The sequence below is a fragment of the Leptopilina heterotoma genome, unplaced genomic scaffold (genome assembly GCF_015476425.1).
Source record: "Leptopilina heterotoma isolate Lh14 unplaced genomic scaffold, ASM1547642v1 Lhet_47, whole genome shotgun sequence".
NCBI classification, from domain to species: domain Eukaryota; kingdom Metazoa; phylum Arthropoda; class Insecta; order Hymenoptera; family Figitidae; genus Leptopilina; species Leptopilina heterotoma.
The window spans coordinates 900264-923405 of record NW_025111098.1 but is presented as its reverse complement, the minus strand read 5'-3'; the positions used below and the strand labels follow the sequence as shown (position 1 = coordinate 923405).

The 23142-nt window shown below is 25.8% G+C and overlaps 1 protein-coding gene across 1 annotated transcript in view; it reads left to right on the top strand.

The window, feature by feature from the left end:
• LOC122507381 (acetylcholine receptor subunit alpha-like) overlaps positions 1–23142 on the top strand; it is a 210354-nt gene that overhangs the window by 145849 nt on the left and 41363 nt on the right. Inside the window, exons 6-7 of the mRNA XM_043620051.1 lie at positions 16306–16421; positions 17038–17206. Of these exons, the coding sequence (XP_043475986.1) occupies positions 16306–16421; positions 17038–17206 (285 nt within the window). The remainder of the gene's footprint in view (positions 1–16305; positions 16422–17037; positions 17207–23142) is intronic.

The window sequence follows — 23142 nt, the reverse complement described above, 5'->3', positions numbered from 1 at the left end:
GCCATGGTTTTATCGTTGTTACAAATTTATGGTCTACAATTTTCACACATAGGAAGAGTTTATTTAACCCAAATAAAATCTTATTACACAATAAATTTACTGAAACGTTTAAATGTACTACGAAGGATAGTACAGATTTTGTTTCGCGAGAAGATAAATATATTCTCGCATTATATTCAATTGTAACTTAATGTTGTAAATCTTTACATTTTTTTTTTTTTGCTTTCGCTCCAGTTTGATGGTTTTGGATTTCTCTGGAAAACTAAAGCCAACTGGTGTGGATCGGTATAATACATCCTGGGTTCTCTTTTGTTAGAGGTTCTTTAATTCATGTTTTAGAGCGAAACTGAAACCATCAAAAGTTTACGACTCAACCGTTAAGTGTAAACACAGAAAATGTGAGGGTGAATATATGAAACTCTGTTAAACCTATACATGTATATGTATATAAAAGATAAAAATATAAAATGTTGCATATTTAGATGTTTTGGTTTAACAGCCAATACAACTTCTTGTATTTAACTTGACACCAGAATACCCCCAAGTGACAATTTTGAATCAAATTTGATTGCATTTTAAAGCATTTGTATGTTGTTGAAACTTATCGATTCTAAAGTAATAAAAAAGAGTCTCTAGGTATCATGATATTGACAACCGCCTGCAGATTCGGATTGACAGTTTATTGTTAAACCATACCGCACTGTTTGGTTCAGGTGGTAAATAACCATGCAATAGAGGCAATTTCGCTGTGTAAAGAGTTTTCATTGCACTTTTCCAAATTCAAAAATTCCTAGGTTAGCAAATTTCTAAATTCGCTTTTCAAAACAAGAAAAGTAAACGAAAATTTTGGTATGACGTTGTCTAGCTACATTAGAATATGTAGTAGATATTTAGGAAAATAATTTTCGAAAATATTTTATTATTAATAAACCGAAAACTCTCGGAAATCGTCTAGATAACACTTAAAGAAAGCACCGTGACGTTCCGCTAACCCAATTCCCACCTGAGCACCCTTTCCACAGCTCGATCAGCGACCAAGTTACAGCTAGCGTTAATTTAATTTCCACACGGGATTTTATTTCGTTTCGAGGATGAGAGAATGACGACAATTAATTAGATCATCGGTTCTTTTAATTATAGTTTTTATATAAAAACTGTAAATGTCAGACTGATGAAGTATTTTCCCAGAAAATGTTGACACAGAAACTAAAAATCTCAGGAAATCTCTTTCGGAAATATCCCGGAAACCATTACCGAGAATGCTTAAAAACCACTGTTGGAATAATTTCGCGAAAATTCCAGGAAATCTTTTCCAGTGGATTAATTTGCGTTTTATTACATTTTTAATTAGTTACTTTGTATTTTAGGGACATTTTTCTGATGATTAACGTATTGTATTTTAAAATATGTTTGAGTAAAACAACTGTAAAGCTGTTTTCAATTGTTTAACATTTTATTATTATTTGATTTAATTAAAGTTAAATAATATCGTTTTCATTTATTATAATAACAAATAAAAATAAAAACTTGCAATCCGTTCGGCATCTTTACATATTGATTGCACTAAAACGGGTTAGGGAGCAAAGGAAAGGAAAAGCTTAACTTTGAATCAGAAATCCCAAACGACAAATAAAATTAAAAATCCGAACATTCAAACCAAATTTCTGAACCGGTAGAAAAACTATGTTCATATTTAAATTACTTAATAACACTATCTCTTGCTCAAACCTTTTGAATTATATAGATCTCAGGGTACCTAGAACAATTTCGCACTATCATCAACCATTTTCCTTAGCTATGCCCAGATCTGCTACTGGTTTTACAGCACTAATACATGCAACGTGTAACATAATTAATCTCATGAACTCACGCTCTGAACAAATCGTCGATTTAAATAACAGAACGCAAAAGAACTTTTAAAAAGTATTTTTAGATTATACATTAAGCCTATTAGATAATTCTTTTTTACTAATTATTATTCGATTAAAATTATAGATACACCACCACCCCTTTCTCAACTCTTTTGATAATTATACTTTTAAAAAATATACTATCTTTACTTTCAGCTCTGTATTTCTACCAATTTGTATTATTATGTAGTGCCCTTTAATGGATTTATACCGTGGGCTATTTTACAAATAAAAAAATTAATATTTCTTCGTAATAATGTTAAATAAAACTAAAATAAATTGTTCTTACTTGTAAAAGCAAAATTTAGTTCAGTTCTAAAATGGAATAAATTTAAAAATGTGGTTTACATATTAAGTATATATGTACGAGTAATCTTTTTCTTAAAGAATGGAGTTTTTTAAGTAAATGAACTTGCTAAGATGTTTGCTCTTTAATTATTCTTGTCACAATGCATACTCTGTGAAGGGGGAATAGAGAAACTTCATCGATAAACTATCTCTGTCCAACCATTCGGTGCGCTTGAAATGCGTGCCCTAAATATGGACAATGTTCGGATTCTACCACACACACACATAAAGCATGTAGAAAATTCACAACACGTGAGCAACTGGAAATTCGTAGCTTGAAGCAAATATTGACAATAGTTCAAGAACAAGATTTATGTTGATAATTAAAGGTAATATTACTAAAACTTTTTTGTCAAGTTAATTACTTATAAATTACATTTACCTACTCGTTTTCTACACATTGAGTGTGCGGGTAGATTGCATATACTTTTTCGAATTCCATTCGAAAATCAAAGCCGAAATGTGGGTCGCTCGATAATCGTTTGATCGAGCGTTGCTGTTCCGGCTTAAAATTCATTAGTCCGATTTATCGCTAACTCATGAATTTGAGAAAGATATATAAAGCACTGTTTTATACTTATACCCATATCTGACCTTAGCAATTTCTCAAACTAATTAAATACGCATTAGTATTTAAAACCTTTTAGGGTAGAAATTTCAATTATCACACTGAAATTAATGTGATTCTATTTAACATATGATTAAATCTATGAAAAAATTTTAAATCGTAAGCTCAACTTTTACTATTTTTGTAATTTAAACAAACATTAAAATAATACATTAATAATATTACAATAGAATAAAGCTCATGTTTGGAAATTTAATAAGGTTTCTAAATATGTTTTCTCAATTTCTCTATAGCTTCATTTTCTGACAATTTATCACAGTTGAAAGAAAGTTGTGTTTCTGACAGCAGTCGATGTATAAGTGTACACTCAATTATGGACGATTGTGTAAAAGAGATCAGTCGAGTGAAAATTTAAAAGCATTGGAGGATTTCTCGATTAAAGTGATACTTATTTCGGTCTTGACGTTGAGACAAATTTACGAATCGCTTTGATTCGTAATCCTTGAAGTCAGTAAAGTGTTTTCGCGATTTGTTTTAATCACGTAAATTTTTAATAAGACTAAATCCAGCACAAAACAATGAACGGACATCTTGTCTTAAACATGGATATTCCACTTCCTTACAATTAGCTAGCGTAATTGATTCTATACTTGAATCTAAATCCTATTAAAAGGTAATTTGACATTATAGCCTTTTGTAATTTTTACGACTGTATGGGATAATGTTCCAAATCAACTTGGCAATTAATTAATTAATGTGGTTGAATTTCCATCAATGTGGAAAAACACTAGCGATATAAGAAATTGTTTTGATGTTGACTTTGTTAATTAAGGATTTGGAAGTATACCTACTCCACTCATCTTTACGCTTTACGAAATCATCAGATTTCGTATAGGATCCCACAGTATAGGTTCCATTGTGGATTTCTACTACAGCGCAGGAATTTTCAGTAAGGAATCGCAATGTAGTGATGATAAGATGCATGAGAAACGATCCTCTGCATTCTCTCTCTACAACTTAATCGACTCTCGCCTCTACGTTAACCTTACCTTTAGAGACTCATTCTAGCACATTTGTTTCATCGCTTGTCACAACTTGACTTCTATCACTACTGACTCTGACTTTTAATGATGGGACCCACATTAGTCAGGCACGTTTGCGGTTACGTGAGCTTTTCATTCGTCTACAGAGTCACCTTATGCGCTCGCTCTTTTCGTCTTCTGTATGCTATTAGATTATTCTTGACTCGTTTCTCATTCGACTTATCATCGCTGTACTGAGCTTATACATCTACACTTAAATGTAAAATATTTTTCTCACATAGATAAATTTAATATTTTCTTCCTCACAATAAAGATATATCTCATATCAATAAAAACACTGCTTCTGCAAAAAATTTTCAAAAACTTTAAGTGAATTTAAATTTTTAGAAATATGTATCAACACTCAAAACCAATCAATAAGATTCCTGAGTATCTTACGAATCTTTCTGATAGTATGTTTTGTAGACCTGTCCAATTTTATTGTTTAAAGGATAATCTTTCTCAAAAGCCTATATCATCGCTGCATCTATTCATAGATATTGACTTGGAAAATAGTGATACATCCAAAAATTTAGTAAAACGTAAAAATATGAATTTGTATATTATTTTTCATCAATTTTCGCCTTTAAGGTAAATAATCATCAAAAGACAAATTATTATTTTATAGTAGCAAATTGATGATTGTAATAAAAATCCCATCATAAGTGGATTTAATGGGTGTACGCGAGTCAATAATAAACATAGAGTGTGTTATCAGTGCCCTGGCTTAAAAATGGCTTTAATGCTATAAAATGTGAAAAGTGTAACTTTAAAGTCGAAGTGTGCACCGGAAAGTAAGAAACGTTGAGATTCTTCTCGACTCTCATTTTTCCTATATTCTCGGGATTACTTTCTATTTGTCACAAGTTCTCGTTTTTCTGCTTTGCACCAGTCTTACTCCGCTGATGTTATAGTCAGTCATAAATAAAAAATTACGATGTAAAAAGTGCTACAAAAAGTTTTAAAGGTTACAACTTTAACCTACATTCTCCGGAAAGGCTGTTCTTACCTCTTTGTAAGAATACCTGTATCTGACAGCGAGCTTCTAAAGTTGAAAAATAAATAAACGAAGGCGAAACAATCCTAAAGGGATAAGATACAAAGTACACGAAAATGTCGGTTCAGTGCGAAATCTGAAACTTGAAATTGGTCCCAAAGCTTGAGGACAAACTTGTACAGTTCAAGAATCGAGATAACATTCACAAAACTATAGAGAAAAGCGTTTGAGCTGAATCAATATTATCTTTAAAAAATATGTACTCAAGTACCTGTTCTTTGGTTTTTTTGGAAGAGTTTCGGTTACTGAGACACGTCTTTTTGTTACAATAATTAAAAAAGTTGTTTTTCCATTCTTACCAATGCGTTCATTTTGTTTCTTAGTAGCTCTAGAAGAACAAGATGAAGAATTGTATCTAAACTGTTATTTTATACATTCCTAATTGAACATAAGTATGTGACTTCGAAATATTAAAACAAAATTTTACAGATTTCGGTTTCAAAAAATGTTCTTTTTTAATTCGAATATAAAATTTTTTTCAATCATCAAGGGAAGAATTCACCTAAACTACATCCGACAATTAAAAAAAATATGATTATTCGCCGGGAATTTGAAAATATTTTATTACTTTTATAAAATCTGCGGACAGTGCGAATGGCAATAAATTGCATATAGAGATAGACAGGAACTAGGCAAAAGGGTATGAGAGAGTTGCATCGTCTAGACAGAACAGAGGAAGCTGAATTCGTAATGAGCGACGCGCCACTCTATTGTTGGGAGTTAAATTACAGTTTGTTATGAGAACGACGGACCTATTGCAGTTCTGAAATGCTAGCTTGCTAAAGTAATCTCTATTTAATTGTATTTTTAACTAAGACTGATAACAAAATCCATTGAATTAATATATTCTTAACTTATATGTATCAAACTGTTTAAGAAATAAACATTTAAGACTTGAGAATGATAAACATTTCAGGGTGTCTACTGAAAATATGACTTAAAATTACAGGACATTTTCAGGACATTCCAGGACAGATTTCTTATTTTTCCAGGACATTTATATGTGTTGCCAAAGTTGCCACAAGTCAGGGAAGTCAAGAAATTCAGGGAAAAGTCGGGGATTTTTACTAAAAGTACTGGAAAAAATTTAATTTTTAGAATTTATAGGAAAGTTCTGAATTTTTGTGTCTTTTTTGTTTGCATTATAAACTATGAACTTGCCAAGAATTCTAATACAAACCCATCAATTTTTTCTATTTTTGACAATAATTTCTTTTTAAATAACTTTTAAATAACTTCGCATAAATTCAATTCTGTTCAAAAATTATTAAAAATTCTTGTCAAATATCAATTATTTTTAGAAATAATAAGATTCTTCTCCAAAATTTAATTATTTTCAAAAAATTTAATAAAATTCTTGGCAAAATTTCAATTATTTTCAAAAATTTTCCTCATTTCAATTATTTTTGATATCTACTATTTTAATAAAATTTTCCAAAAAAATTCTATTATTTAAACAAAATTTTAATAAAAATTTAACAGGAATTCAATTACTTACCAATTTCTTTTATAAATTTCTTCACATCAATTCAATTATTTTTAATTTTTTAATAAAGTTTCTCAAAAGAATTCAAATATATAAAGAAAATCGAAAAAAGTATTCTGAGAAATTCAATTATTTCAAAATATTGAAATAAAATTCTTTTAATAATTGTTATTTGAAAAAATGATGACAACATTCTTTGCAAGATTTAGTTCATTAAATTGCAATTTTAATAAAATTTTCCTATACAATTAAATTGTTTTCAATACATTTCTTCTTAAGAATTCATTATTTTCACAAATAATATATTTTTTATGGGAATTCAATTATTTAAAAGAATTTGAATAAAGTTCTTCGCTAGAAATCAATTGTTTTTTTTCTTGAGAATTCAATTATTTTTAAAACTATTGATAAAATGTTTTATAAATTTGAAAAATTATAATATAATTATATAATATTATTATTATATAATTATTATATTATTATTATATTATATTATTATTATATTATTATTATTATATTATTATTATTATTATTATAATCGGTCATAGAATACAATTATATTCGTAAAATACAACATTTTTTCTAGAAATACAATTATTGTCAAAAATGTTTGTAAAACTCTTCGAAACAATTCAATTATTTTCGTAAAAAATAAAATTCTTCTAAGCAATTCAATTTTTTTAAAATAAACATTTTCACAGGAATTCAATGATTAAAAAAAAATTTTTTTTCAATTCTTTGTCAGATTTCAATTTATTATTTTCAATTTTTTTAATGAAATTTCTAAATAGAATTTAATTATTTTTAAAAAGTTTTTAAAAATTCTGCAAAAATTCAATTATTTAAAAAAATTTGAATAAAATTCTTCACAAGAAATTAATTATTTTCATAAATAATAATATTTTTTTCTGGAATTGAATTATTTTTATAAATAAAATTTTTTACAGGAATTCAATTCTTTAAAAAGATTTTTAATAAAATTCGTTGCAAGAATTCAATTATTTTTAATAAATAACAAAACTTATCGCAGAATTTCAATTATTTTTATAAAATTTTAAATAAAATAATAGAAAATTGCATTTATTCTTACAATTTTTTTTTTAAATTCGTCGAAAGAATTCAATTGTTATTAAAAATTTTGATAAAATTCTTCATAAAAATTCAATTTTAAAAAAACATGCAATTACTGAATAAATTATTTATTTTTGTATTTAAATAATTGAATTCTCGGGAAATTTTCTAATCAAAATTTATTAAAAAATGAATTTCACTTAAAATTTTAAATTATAATTGAATATTAAAAACATTATAGCGTGAATTTTTAGAAATAATTGAATTTTGAAAAGGTTTAAAATTAAAATCTTTGAAAATTTGAATTTTTAGTTACAATATTCTTATGAAATAAAATAATGATTTTATTACTTTGTCATCTTAAATTTTTTCATGTTTTATTATAGTATTTTCATAAGAAATTGAATTTGAGAATCTTAATTTCCATAGAAAAATAATAATGATGAAATATTTATTTAAAAAAGAAGTTATTAATGTTCTTCACGTTCAGGGAAAAAGTGAAAATTTGTCTGGAAATCAGGGAAAAGTCAGGGAAAAACAAAAATAAAATTTTATGGCAACCCTGTGTAATATTATTTTATATTACGATTAAAATAATTTAAATTAACCTACTTGAACAAAAATATTTATTTTATTATAAAAAGAGTTAAGAATCAATATTTTAGATACCAGTTTCTTTAATCAAATGACAAATTAAAATTATTTTTTGATGGATCAAAAAATTATTTTTTTAAATTTAAGTAAAATTTTTAAATTATTGAATATTGAAAAGCAAAATATGGAAAATTCAAGGACAAAAGTTCAAAATCCAGGACATTTAAGGACATTTCAGGACATTTTTTCAAATTCCAGGACATTTCCAGGAATTCAAGGACTTCAAGGGCCAGTAGACACCCTGTCATTTTTTTAATAGGATGACATCAAACAAAGTAATAATTTTTTTCTCACTAGATTTTGTGACTTTAGAAAATCATATTTTTAAAAAATGTTCTAAAGTCTATAATGCAGCTTTTCTTTATTTTTAAAGCTGTTTTTGAGTGGCATCTTTTGACCTCTTATTGATTATTTTTTGATCGTTTTAGCTAAAGTTATTTACAGTTTAAAAAATTGAAATTTTGAAAGAAGTTACTTTTTGTGGCTCTTGGGTATTGAATTGACATTTACTTTAAAATATTTTATGTCTATTGAAAATTCGCTTTAAAAATAAATGACCTATTTTTAAACTTTATACGGTCTAGAATTAAATTATCGACATTTTAAAAATTGGAAATTTTGAAGAAAAGAAATTACAAAAAGTTCATTTTTGTGATATTTTGATATTGAGTCGTAATGTATGACAATATTAGAATTTAAAATATTTAAAACGAAATTTTCATGAGAAAGCAAAGTGTTAATGAAATGAACACATAAATTGAGCTTCAATACTTTTCAATAGTTTTTTTGTTTTATTTATTTGATCGTTTAATACTCATATTTGCTGAAAATTTGCGTAAAACAAAAAATAAATCACGGTATTTATTTGCATCACTCTCCATAAAAAGCAGAATAGAAAAATGAAAAGAATGATGGGTTCAGAAATTCTTTATAGATTTGTGAGGAGTCATGCTGCGTCATTAATGCCATCGATCAGTGTCGATAATAAATTAGTTTTCATTGATTTTCTCTTTTTGTTAAACTATACGTATAGTCATTAGAAAAGAACATCATAATTTATAGAATTTTTAAATTATTATTTTCCATCAGAAGTCGAAATTTCTCTAGCTTAATTCTTCTTCTTCTTCTTGTTGTTTAGAAGAAGAAGAATTAAGCTAGAGAAATTTCGTATTAATCGTTTAACATTTAGGAGAGACTATACCCTACAATATATACATTCATGTAGTGGATACTTTTAAGTAGAACTAAATTTTTTAAAATAATTTTACTTCAATTATTTCCCACTGTCAAAATGGTAAACAGCTGTGTTTTTGAAGATGGGTTGTATTATAACTTTTACAATTTGCTACTTTTCTTCTCGGTCTTTCTCACAATCTCACAATCAGTAGCACTGATACTCGTAATCTCTCTCAGGAATACAAATTTACGAAAATAATATTTATAATTTCTAAAGATAATACGTCTGATGTTTGAAATAAAGAAATAAAAATTGCTCTTAATATAAACATTTCTATCCAATTCACAAGAACATTTCATGATCGCTGAAAACCGCATACCTGTTGAGTGGCCTCTGGAGCATTTGCAGCAGTGGAAAGAGCAATTAATTTTAAATTCAAGAAATAAATCAAATATGCGGGTGCCTAACGCGAAAAGTTACTGAAGCAGAGTTGAATATGTTGAGGATTGAGTTTAAATAAGTTATAACATAACTGTAGTTGAATCAACGATATAAAGTTGGATTATATATATTTTTGTAGTATATTTCTGACCTAACTGCAATTATTGTTCTAAACTATTCAAAATTATTGAGAATATTTCTAAAGTTAACCCTTTGAGGGGCGGTGGGACGTATACGTCCCACCTTTAAAAACCTCAATATCTTTGACGAAAATAATTATTTTTGAGTTAAATTTAGTGCGTTCTCTTTAATCCGCCATTTTGAATTTTTAAAAACTAACATCAGAATCGTAATCAGCAACCCCAAAAACCCCCGAGTAAACATTTTCAAGCGAATCCGATTAATTAAAAAAAATGTCCGCCATATTGGATCCGCCATTTTGAATTTTTAAAAACTAACTTCAAATTCGTAATCAGCGACCCCAGAAATATTAAGACATGAGTTGTAAAGAAAATCCGTCCATATGAATAATGTGCTCCTCAAAGGGTTAACATTTTATATAATCAGTTTGTTGTAGAAATTTCATCACTGAAATGGAAATTGTCCATTCTTTAATCTAAATATTTCGTTTACTTTCTTTTCTCTTTTTTTTGCAAAATAAAAAATTTACATATAAATATAAAAACTACCTTCAATTTTATTCCATTCTTGATAGAAATTTTGCTGGACATGCTGTATTTGAGAGGAAGTATGTCAGGAGGTACTTTATCAAAATTCATTTTTTACAGAATATGACTATTAGATCATGTGATCTTTTGAATGTTTATTTACTCCCTGTCGTCAGCTATCTAAAAGCGCCATTTTTGTGCATGTGGGATAAAAAATATTTTTAAATGTCAACACATCTATATCAACTAATTTTCTAGACGACATTTTTTTAATAAAACTATGTCTGATGGTGCAAAATATTATCTAATGCTTACATTGATAATAGTTTTTTCGTAAAAGTTATAAATGTTATAAATATAGAAAATCAACTAAAATAATGTTATTTTTATCAAGTGGATTTGAGAAGTACAAATCTACCATTCTTCATTTCCATTTTGTTTCAAATATTACAAGTTCTTTTCATAAAACTTGAGAGCGGAGAAACTTAAACAAATTTTAAAAACAATTTTCATATTACTTATAATAATTTTAGACTTGGTCTTATATTGTTTTACTCTGTCTTCAACTTGAACTCAAATATATATAGAGGAAAATTTCTCAATTGTCCAGGTAAAAAAAAGTTTTTGAATTTTCTTGAAACCTTATCAAAATGTTAGCATATTGAAAAGTCTAAAAATCAATTATTATTATTGTCATAAAATTATGATTTAAAGATTAAGATTTGACATGATCCGTAATAAAGCTAAAAACAAAATTTATTTACAATTTGTTTCACTTATCTGCTAATTAGAGTAGATAAATATTTTGTTTTTCTTTTCATAAATAATTACAGTTTTTTATTATTTCTGAAATATTAAGATAAAATTTTCTTGTTTAGATAATGTGAAAAGTCTTTCCCTATTAATAATATAAAGAAAGATTTCTTATCGTAAAGAAAAATGAAGGAAGAGGTAATCAAATTTTGATTGATTATGCAAAATTTAAGCTATTGATTAATGAAGGAGCTCGATTATTGCATTATAAGTTGGTTTAGAAACCGAGAGTACGACACGACTCGGATCATGTATATTGCATCGTAAGAGATCTCTCCTCATCACATTTTATGCAAATCCCGAAACTTGATTGCTCTCCTAAGCCAGAAATAGCTCTTCGATAATAAAAAAAAACTCTCTGACAATATTTAATAATTAAAAATAACATAATATTGTCTTTTGTTTCAATAAAATGATATTGAAATATGATTTTATAATTTTGGAAGTGTGTGGAAGGTTTAATTTTATTATCTAAGATAATAACATTTTTTCTAAATATTTAATTTACTAAATTAATAACGATTAGAATACTAAAAATTTTTAACTGAATATATTAGTATCAAGAATAAAAATAAAATATTTTATATTGTAAATTGTGAAATAAAATGGAGTTGAGAAATTCGTATCGTTTTTGTATAAAGAAATACAGTAAATAGACAAATATATGAAGTCTTCGATGAAACTATATTAAAGTGATGCTAACTTTTCAAGAGGGAATAGGAAAATTTTGATGTCTATTTTTAAGCTGCATAGCTGGTGTGCTCGAGAGCATTTGAACTTCTCTTTTAAAGTTTATTCCCATCGTCCGACGATCGATTCAAATTCAAGTTGATACGACTATTCGCATGAACTCCCTCGAGCTCAAAAAGAATTATTTAACACCCTTCAGTGTTCGGAAACTTAAAATGTTTTTAACACGTCGAAAACTATTTATATTGCGTACCGATATTATATGTCCTGCAACATATTTTGTTTATTTCTTTATATTTAGAAAGACATTATTTAAAATATTAAAATTGAGTGATTTTCGATATTCTTTCATGAAGCAAAATAAATCTTTAACAACGATAAATAAATTCCAATTTTTTTGGTATTCTTTTCAATCTTTTCTTATAAATGACATTTCATTGTATTGTTTGCACATTTTTACTCTTAGAAAAATTCACATTGTGTATTTTCATATATAATTAAAAAAAATTTTTTTATCATGATTATGATTTCAACAACACTTTTTTTAAATTGGCAAATTTGTTATTTCTTTTCACAAAATTAATAGCTAATTCACTACTTTTGCTAATAAAGAGAAATAATTACTTATGTAAATAATATGAACGACTACTAAAGTCTGATCTAGTGAAATTATGCCTTCCCAGCTGAAAAAGTTCTATAGAATTTTACTAGAATTATTCTATAGAATCATTCTATATGAATTCTAGTGAATATTCGATAGAATTTCACTAGAACGATTCTATAGAATTTCTACATAAATTCTACTAAATTTTAAAGATTTTTAATTAGAATATAAATTTCGTGAAAATTTTTTTTCAACTTTATATTATTGTGTAATTAAATTTTACATTTGATTTCTATGACAAAATATATATTATATATAATTCATTTAACTAAAACTACTGAAATTATTTTAAAATTCGGACCAAAAAAAAATATATTTTACTTAAAACAATAAATTAAATTTTTTCATAACTACACAGAGAGAAAAAACAAGGCTTTTCCCCATGAAAAAATACGCATTTAACGCGTGAAAATTATCACAGTAAAAATGCAGGACGCTCACAGGTTTTCCCGGTGAGATTCTAGGGCTAAGGCGTGACCTAACCGCTAAACGCATGAAATTCATCGGGAAATCCGGTGAAACTGCTACCTGAAAAGGCATGAATTGAAGTCACGGGGAAAAGCCTTGTTTTTTCTCTCCGTGTATAAAACATGAAGATATCGATATATATATCGATCACTCCGAGTCTTCGACTCGGAGTGATCGATTTCTTCATGTTTCATAAAAATTAAAGATGGCAAATTGATAAAATAATTATTTTATATTATAAGAATATTGTACTTCTTCAAAATTATTTTCATCGTTTCAATTCAATTATTATTTTTAATAATTTTTCACTAAAATTTTTAAAAAAATTTATAAAATTTCTTTAAATTAATTAATTTTTGAAAAAGTTCTTCGAAAATTGTCAAAATCCAATAATTTCTAAAAATTCACGCTATGTTGGTTTTAATATTCAATTATTATCTAAAATTTTAACTGAAATTCATTTTCAAATCAATTTTTATTAGAAAATTCTACTAGAATTTAATTATTTAAATACAAAAATAAATAATTTTGTTGAATTTTTCTTAAAATACAATTCTCATAAAGATTTTTATCATCATATTTTTAAATAATTGAATTCTTTCGACGATTTTTAATAAATTTTTTAAGAATAATTACATTTTCTTGAGAAATTTGATTAAAATTGTTATAAAAATAATTAAAATTCTGCATCGAGTTTTATTATTTCTGAAAATAATTAAATTCCTAAGAAGAATTTTACTATTATTTAACATAATTAAATTTCTGCGAAGGATTATATTTCTCTTAAAAACAATTGAATTTCTGCAATAATTTGTAACTTCTCCAAAATAAAAATTTTTTTTAGTGTAAACTAAAATTTTTCTATAAAAATCCATTATTTTTAATAATTTTTGAAAAAGTTTTATGAGAATTTTCAAATTCATTTGTTTTCAACTGAAATTCATTTTTAAATAAATTTTTATTAGAAAATTCTATTAGAATTCAATTATTTAAATACAAAAAAATAATTTATTGAATATTTGAATGTTTCTTAAAATTTGTATTCTCATAAAGAATTTTATCATCAAATTTTTAAATAATTGAATTTGGCTGACGAATTTTAATAAAAGTTTTAATAATAATTACATTTATCGAGGAATTCGATTAAAATTTTATAAAAAATAATTTAAATTCTGCGATGAGTTTTATTATTTAAATAATTAAATAATTAAAAATAAAATAAATAATAATAATATAATTTAAATAATTGAATTTCTTATAAGAATTGTATTATTTAGAAAAATAATTGAATTCCCGTAATAATTTTATTTTTTATAAAAATAATTGAATTATATTGCGAAGAAGCTTATAAAAAATTTTTAAATAATTGAATTTTTTGATAAATTTTTATTATTTTATAAAAATAATTAATTATTTGCGTAGAATTATATTAAAAAATTTTTAAATAATTGAATTCTTTTGGAAAATTTTATTAAAATAATAGATATATTGAAAATCATTAAATTTTTGAAAATAATTGAAATTTTGCAAAGAATTTTATTAAAAGGTTTTCAAATAATTGAATTTCGGAAAAGAATGTTATTATTTATAACGGATATTGAAATTTTGACAAGAATTTAAAAAATTGAAAAAAAAAATTTTAATTATTAATTTATGTTAATAAATTGTTAATTTATGTTTAAAAATTTTTAAACATAATTGAATTTCTGCCAAGAATTTTATTACTTTTAAAAATAATTGAATTTCTGCAATCATTTGTAATTTCTCTAAAATTTTCCAAATTATATCGTACAATTTACGAACTTTTCGTCCTTTTTTTAATCAAATTACGGACTTTACGGACCTTTACGGTATTTACGGATTTAGCTCGAGCCCTGTAGTAACCATACACTAATATAATGTTAATTAAAAAAATTTTTTCACAAAATTTATATTCTTTCTAATTAAAAATCCCTAAAATTTAGCAGAATTAATGTAGAAATTCTATAGAATCGTTCTAGTGAAATTCTATAGAATATTCACTAGAATTCATGTAGAATGATTCTATAGAATGATTCTAGTAAAATTCTATAGAATTTTTTCAGCTGGGTTTTTTCTATTAGTATCTGGAGTACCAGAGACTAATAACAATTATAAAATAATTAATTTTAGTAATTACATTTACTTATGTTTATGACTCTTTTTGAAATAGTATAAATATTTTTCAAATTTAATATTTATAATTCTCTTTTAAAATGATATTATATTATAAAATAATGTCCTGATGAAGTAAACTGTTCAGAATGCGAAAGGGATGGACACAATCATCTGTAATATATCTCGGAATGTAACGAGAAAAGAATATCACTTGTTTAATTTTCTCAGATATAATTGTGATTTTAAATTTGTGTTAATTATCGGCAAATAGTTAGAGAGCTAAAACGTGTCGTTTTTAGTAAAGCAATGTTTACGACTGTTTGACAACGCTGCCTGGAGATTGAGTGGACGCCCGTGATCGTTTGAGCCTGTTTCTATGTGTTTATAAAGAGTTTATTTAAATGCAATAATGCATTTAGAGTTCTGCAAATGCCACGAATTTCCCTACAAGGCAACAGCAACCTAATATTATTTATGCATAACTTTAAAAAAAGTTTTGGCAAAATTTTACTTTTGTTCTATTTGTGTTATTTACTCTTAAATCCAATTGTTTTCTGGTATACAATTATTCATCATTTATTGTGTATTTTACTTTCATTATTCATTCACTAAATTGAAAAATAATTGAATTATGTTGATAATTTAAAGTTTTAATTAAAATACTTTATAACAATGATCTCCACAGAATTACTTCAATGAAATAAAATAAAAACGTTACTAATGCCTTTTAGGAAAGATCGTTGAAAATATTAGTGTATGTGTTTACTAGGCTCTATATTAAATGAAAAACTAATTCACTGTGCTCTTGTGTGTTTTAATCTGAGGTGGACTTTTCATAAATGTTTGAATACAATTTTTCCCAACGAGCTTCTCATTTAAATATCAGTCGTATTTGCAAGTGATTTCTTTAATAGTCTGTTCATTTGTTGACACGAGCACAATGAATCAAATGCAACTGTGTAGTATTTAAAACATTTAGAATGTCGAGATAATGAAGGGGATAAAGCACTGTTGAATTTTGAAAATCGACACTTTCAACTTACCTTTGATAATAAACTGTTTTATTATATAGGTGGACCTGAGACACATGGACGAAAAATCTGGAAGTAACGTTGTGGATGTTGGTGTCGATTTATCAGAGTTCTATATGTCAGTTGAGTGGGATATACTCGAAGTACCAGCAGTAAGGTAAATATTAAAAGCAATTAAAATTTATTTAACCTTCATCTCTGTAGAAAAATAAATTGTTGTCATTTCTAGAACTTTGAAATAACTTGTTTTAAACTTTTTTTTACTTATTTCTGTTAAATTAAAGAAAAATAATAAATATTTGTAAGAACCCAGTGAAGCTTTAAATCGCTTTTCAAATTATACAAGAGTTTTAAAGCTGTTTTATTTTCACGAAATACATATATATATATTTATGTCATGCTTCCAAATATTGTTAGATTAAAGAGAAGAAAATATTGCGTTGAAATGAAAGCCAAGTTAAAAAAATGTCCGTTATACTAAAACATGCTGTTACTTGACAGAATTAATTAATTAAAAAAATTTTATTTAAAAACAATGATTTATAATTCAGAAGTATATATTATAATAGAAATCGAGTATTTAAAAGTATGAATGTAGAATACTTTACTGTTACCTAATAAATGACTATATTTGAACTTAATACATGATTAAGTGCTAATTTACGTTCGCGTACATTTAAATTGAGCTCTTAGTCTAATTTCCATAATGTGTTAAATATTATCAAGTTTGTATGCAATATGTAAAACTAAAAATGAAACATTGTCTTTTCCAGAAATGAAAAATTTTACACATGTTGCGACGAGCCTTATTTGGATATTACATTCAACATCACTATGAGAAGGAAAACGCTGTTCTACACCGTTAACATCATCATTCCTTGCATGGGAATTTCATTTCTCACTGTGCTAACATTTTACCTTCCAAGTGATAGTGGTGAAAAAGTGAGTATTAAATTAATAATTTCATAAGTGTAACCCATGTAGAAAAATTCTTTGAAAAGTGCAACTATAGGAATAATAAACATACTTATATGTAATAATATAATTTTATTAATAATTTTAAGTATTTTTATTATCTTTAAATATAGGCAAATAGGATGTTAAAAGCTGTAGATTGTGTTGTTACACACAGTATAGGTACCTTACTGTCAAGGCTAAAAAATCTGAAGATAGATGATTTTAAATTCTTTTAGTCAGCTAAAATCGACGCTTTAACTGACGTACAATTATTATGCAAACTTATACGTGCTTTTGTTTATATTTTCCTTTAAAAATCGAATCAATTCAATTCAATTTTCAGAAAGTAATAAAAACATTTTTTCACTGTAAAAAAGTTTTCTATAGATGATTTTTGTAATTTTTAGATCAAGTGCGCAAAACAAACGCATAATGTATATGAATTATCCTAACAAAATAAATATGGATATTATGTCAAATATTGCTCTGTCTCTAATCTTATGCGAAACGTAAGATTCAGGATTTAAATTAACATTCACTTCACGAAGCACTTGAACGCAAGTAGATCTTATATTTATACTGACTTCTTCAAGTCCTTTGATAAATTCGAACACAAAATTCTCTTTCTAAAAATATTCCTCTTACAATTAGATTTACTATTATGCTAATTTCAAGATTAAAATCTTACTTGACCAACCGACATATCATAGTCACTTTTTTTGTTGACATTCTCAAACTTTTTAATATACATCCTAAAAAAGAAACTTTAGTTAGCAGATTCCTCTAAATTAAATGCATATTTCTCTTATGATATGAAATTTAATAGTTTTCACTTAAAAAGATTTTCTTCCATTATACTATTGTATAGTTATAATTCCGAGCAACGTGAGACCGAACAGTTTTTTACACAATATACAAAGTATGTGTTTCTTTTTAATTTTTTCGAATCAGCTTTTCTGTTATATAGTTTAAAAAATTACAAACGTATAATTTATGACTTCGTAATTTTTTTTGTCGTACCTATTGAAATTATATTATTAGAATATAAGGAGCGAACATTAAAAAAGTGAAAATTGAATATCAAATAGTGTCATTAAAAAAAAGTTAATCTTACATTTCTCTCTAGTAGAAGTAATGCTGTTGAAAGAAACAGAATCTGCTTTTTTCATAATTTTCATTTTGTTTCGAAAAGCTCTCTTTTCATTCTTCCATTAATATTAGATAAATCTTTTCTTTTCTTTTTATTAAAATTATGTTGATATTCTCATTTAATTTTATAAATTGAAATTATTTTTGCTCAGCTATGAATTTAATTTTTTTAAAACTATGTTTTAATAAATCCTTGGAAATGGCAATTTTTTTTATTTTTCTCTCAAGTTTGTTTATGAACCAAATTTTCTTTTATTATACTTTCTTTGCTTTTCTACCTTTTTTCTTCTTATCCAATAAGTTTTCTTTCTATTATTCAACAAAAATCTTCTTGGTTTATTTTTGAAAGTTTCAATATTTTGATTTTTACCCAGCGCGCTAATATTCAATTTATCATAACTTTTACTAGAGTGCTTGAATTTTATTTTTTTTATAAGTGTTCTCAAAAGTATTTTTCCTCAGCTATAAAATAAAGATATTTGTTAAAACATTTATAGTCTAAAATTTTTTAATGAGAAGTTTATTTGTTGTATAAGAAAAATATAGAGAAGTATTCATTTATTCCAAAAGTTTCAATTCTTTGGCGTTCATTAGAGCAAATTGAAAAAATATTTCGATGTTTGTATACCAAAGTTGATTCATGGTCTGAATCAACTTTGGTAAACAATATACTGAAAATCGAAATATTTTTCATGTATTTTTTTCTTTTCTATTGTAAAAAATGTTTCTATTTTTGCAGTATGTATTTGAATCTATTTTCAATCAATTGAAAAAAATTTATAAAAAATGTATTATAAAAAATGCGATTTTTCTTAAAAATTTTTCCTGAAAGGAACTTAATTTAAATACAAAATTTTTGAACATTTTTGTAGTTTATGGAATATTTTTATTTTTTTACATAGATTTAATATGTAAAAGTCAGTACTTTTTTCTCTCGTTGAATTACTTTCGCATCACAGAATTCGTGGGACAAAACTAAAAATTTACTCTTTATAAAGGGCCGCTTGCCAACTTTTGACTAGTGGTAAACCTGTTCTCACTTTATTTTTTGCTTCTTTGGAAAAGCATTGCCTTTGCACTCCAGAAGCAAGGGAAATCTCGCATAAAATTTGCACAGCAATTTCGAGATAAAAAATATCTACATTTAAAACAGAATGAGAGTATACTTTTCACTTTTAATGTGTGCATGAGTTTGTCAACAATAATTAAATAAAAATTAACATATTTTTTAGAAAAAATTCAAATTTATACTAAAAAATGAATTCTACTTGTTAATTAAAAGTGTATATTATATTTAATAAATCAACTAGACAAAAATGTTTAAAAAAAACAATATTTTTAGCACTTGGCAGCACTGAATCTTATTCCTCAGTGTAACTACTTTAATCTTTAAACAATTGTTTTCTTTGGACATTGTGATTTCTGCTATACTCTTAGGAACATAAATTCTGCAGAACTACATGAACATTACTCAACACAAAAAATATAAATTATATTGCAGTTTTGTGAAAATGCTGGACACGAACTACGGATGTCAACCTAAAACGTGCACTTCTGTTTGAAATGCAATTCTAATCTATTTTAGTACGCGGATGAACTTTAATGTGTAGCTCGTTTAACTTTTGAAACGACGCTACACTCGCACCCAGGAGGGCAGAAATAATTAACGAACCGATCCGAATACAACTTTAGAAGGATGAAAATATATGCTGTCTAAAATAACTTTTCTGAGTATTTCGTGATTTAAGAAAAAAGAGGAAATTTTATTAAACAAAATTCGAAAGTACTAATTGAAATAGATTACACAGCTTGTTAACTTTTATCCTGAAAACTTCAAATCCAATTTATGTACTCACTTTTTTTGATTCGCGATCATAGGATTAAAATTCAGCAAACTTGTATGAGCAAATTTATGGAACTGGTCGATTTTCACTTATAAAGTTAAACATTTTTAAATTATAAGATTGTTTTTTATTTGAGGTTAAGGTATTTTAAGTAATAAAATGTTCTATTTCATAAATATATTACTTATGACAGTAAAAATTAATATATTTATCAATAGGTAATTTTATTTGTAATCAAATGTTGTGTTATTTGGGAGTACTATTGATTTAGTAAAAAAAACTACTATTTCAAATTTAAAGGAATACTTTTATTTTCGTAGCAAAATAAATAGTTATTCAAAGTAAATTGTGTTTTATCGTTGAATCAAGAGCCCTTTAAAAGTTGTTACAAAAAGCAGATAATAAAAAGTAGAGTAAAAATCAAGATAGAATGAAAATTTGCGGCTACTGGGAAAAAAAATTTTTCCATTTAGAAACCTTTCACAGCACGTCACTCAAATCGACAGAATCGATAAGCAATGTCGTGGACCTACGGTCACAAGGGACATATATTTCGGTTTCAAACTGTGTTCTTTTCCTTTTCTTTAACTATACTTTATAAAGAGTGTTTACTCTCTGAAAATATCTTTATTTCTGAGTGAGCTTTTCTGTCATGAATATTTTTCTTCTCAGAACAAAGAAATTAAGAAAAAAAATTTTATTCTACAAAACTTTTTTAATTTACGATAAAGCAAAAATCAAAAATTTATTATTCTAAATAAACTTATGTTTCAAATTTTTTGAATTTTCTTGGTCCAAGTTTGACGACTTACGTTTTCTAAGAAAAAAAATTACATGTTAATGCCTATAAGTAACTTTCATTCTGTAGAAAATAAGCTCAAGATAATTAAAAAGCGTTCATTATTTTAGAAGTTATGCAAATTTTTGTAAAACATTGAAAATTACGATTTTTTAAAAATATCTCAATAAAATACTGTCGAAATGACTTCTGTAAGGTCAACATTTTATCATATTTTATAACATATACCGAAAAAAATTTTAGTTTTCATAAATTTTATGTTTAAAAACTTTTTCATTCCCCTGAAAATGGGAGGTCTCTCAATGTTGACCGGTACTGTTTTTATATTATTTATTATTTATAATAACTAATCAATAAATTTACTGATATTCTTGTTTAAAGATGAGGTCATCGATTAATATGATAACATTTGTGAATGCAGTAAACAATTATTATAGTTGCGATTAAATGTGGTAATAACTGTGGTTAAGGGAAGCGATCTGTAATCGAATTTCATTTAACCAACTGCGATTCTCTTTAGAATGAGGATGGCATCACTTTATAAAGGGTTGTGGCACAAACTGTGGCAAAATGTCGAGACATTTAACTATCTATCTGGTTAATGTCAACCTATGAAACAAGTAATTGTATTTTAGAATATTGTCATGTTTTGAAATTTTTAGCTGCGCAGGTTTTATTAAGAATTAAAATAAAATCTACTGATCAGAAAAAAATAACACAAAGAATACAAAATTTTAATTAATAACTTTTGAAAGCTGTAGAAATTATATACGTGCACAATATCCGACAGCTATGTATGTTTTCTAATAGTTTCTTTTTAAGTCGGTAAAGTTATTAAAACTTTTCATTTTCAATAGGTATTTATCGTTAAAATACTATTTATGTATCATACAATAATATTCCAAAATGATTTGTTCGATATTTTGTTCCAAAAGAAATTTTTGCCTTGGGCTTAACAAATTGTGTCATGGACCATAAGATAGAAAGTTTAGAAATTCTAATTGTAAGATAGAGACTACATTGGAAATTGGTGAAAATTAGAAAAAAGTGCACTGATCGTTTATAAATTTTATAATACAATAGGGTATTCCTCTTCTCTCAAATATTCCAGCTAGAGCTTAAAATTTTTGGGATTGGCTTGATACTTTGAAGAATTATTTTTTTATATGACAGCCCACACAGCACCAAAACTTTCCTAAAAATTTACTAAAGATTTACTTGCAAACTTCGAAAAATTTACTTGCAAAGTTTAGTGGAAAATGTGTAAAGATTCAAATGTACCACTTAAATAAATGTTTATAGTCAAATTTTCCAAAAAATTTAACGTAAAACTTTCCTGAACATTTAAAATAAATTTTCGACTTCTCTCTTATAAGCGAAAATGTAACTTAAAACTTTCCTAAAAATTTAAAAGTAAATTTTCGCCTATATACAGTAGGCGAAATTTTTTTTTAAATTTTCAGGAAAGTTTCACGCTAAACATTTATTGAAGTGGAACATTTAAATCTTTACAAAATTTTCACTAAACTTTTCAAGTAAATACTTCGAAGTTTGCAAGTAAATCTTTAATAAATTTTTAGGAAAGTTTCGGTGCTGTGTGGGAGAGTACCAAATTTCCAAAATATTTGAAAGTAGTGTAGTGGGGGTTGAAATTTTGACAATTTTAAGTAACACTGACATTTTAAAAATCATGTAATATTTGATTATAAATAAATAAATAAATAAATACAATAATATTAATAAAACTTTAACGATTTTAATTTTTGTTTAGTGAATTTTAAATCATTTTTCATGAACATTTTAAAATTAAATTTTTTTAAACTCTTTCTTTAAAATAAGGTTTATTTGTCAATGTTGACTCAATTGGGTATTTTAATTTTTTTTATTTTTATTGGAAAGCTGATATTTTTTCCAATAAAGTATGTAAATTTGATAGTCGGCTGGTCATAAGTTTACGAGAAAATTAAGAACAAACTAAGCGGAGTGCTCGCGCCACTAACGCTGTCACCCAAGTCGAGCGGGTGCAGAGTATTTCATTATTATATACATAGCTCTCGCTTTAACTTCATTTTATTGATTTAAATTACATTTTTAATACTATTCAAAATTTATCGAATAATCATGATTTC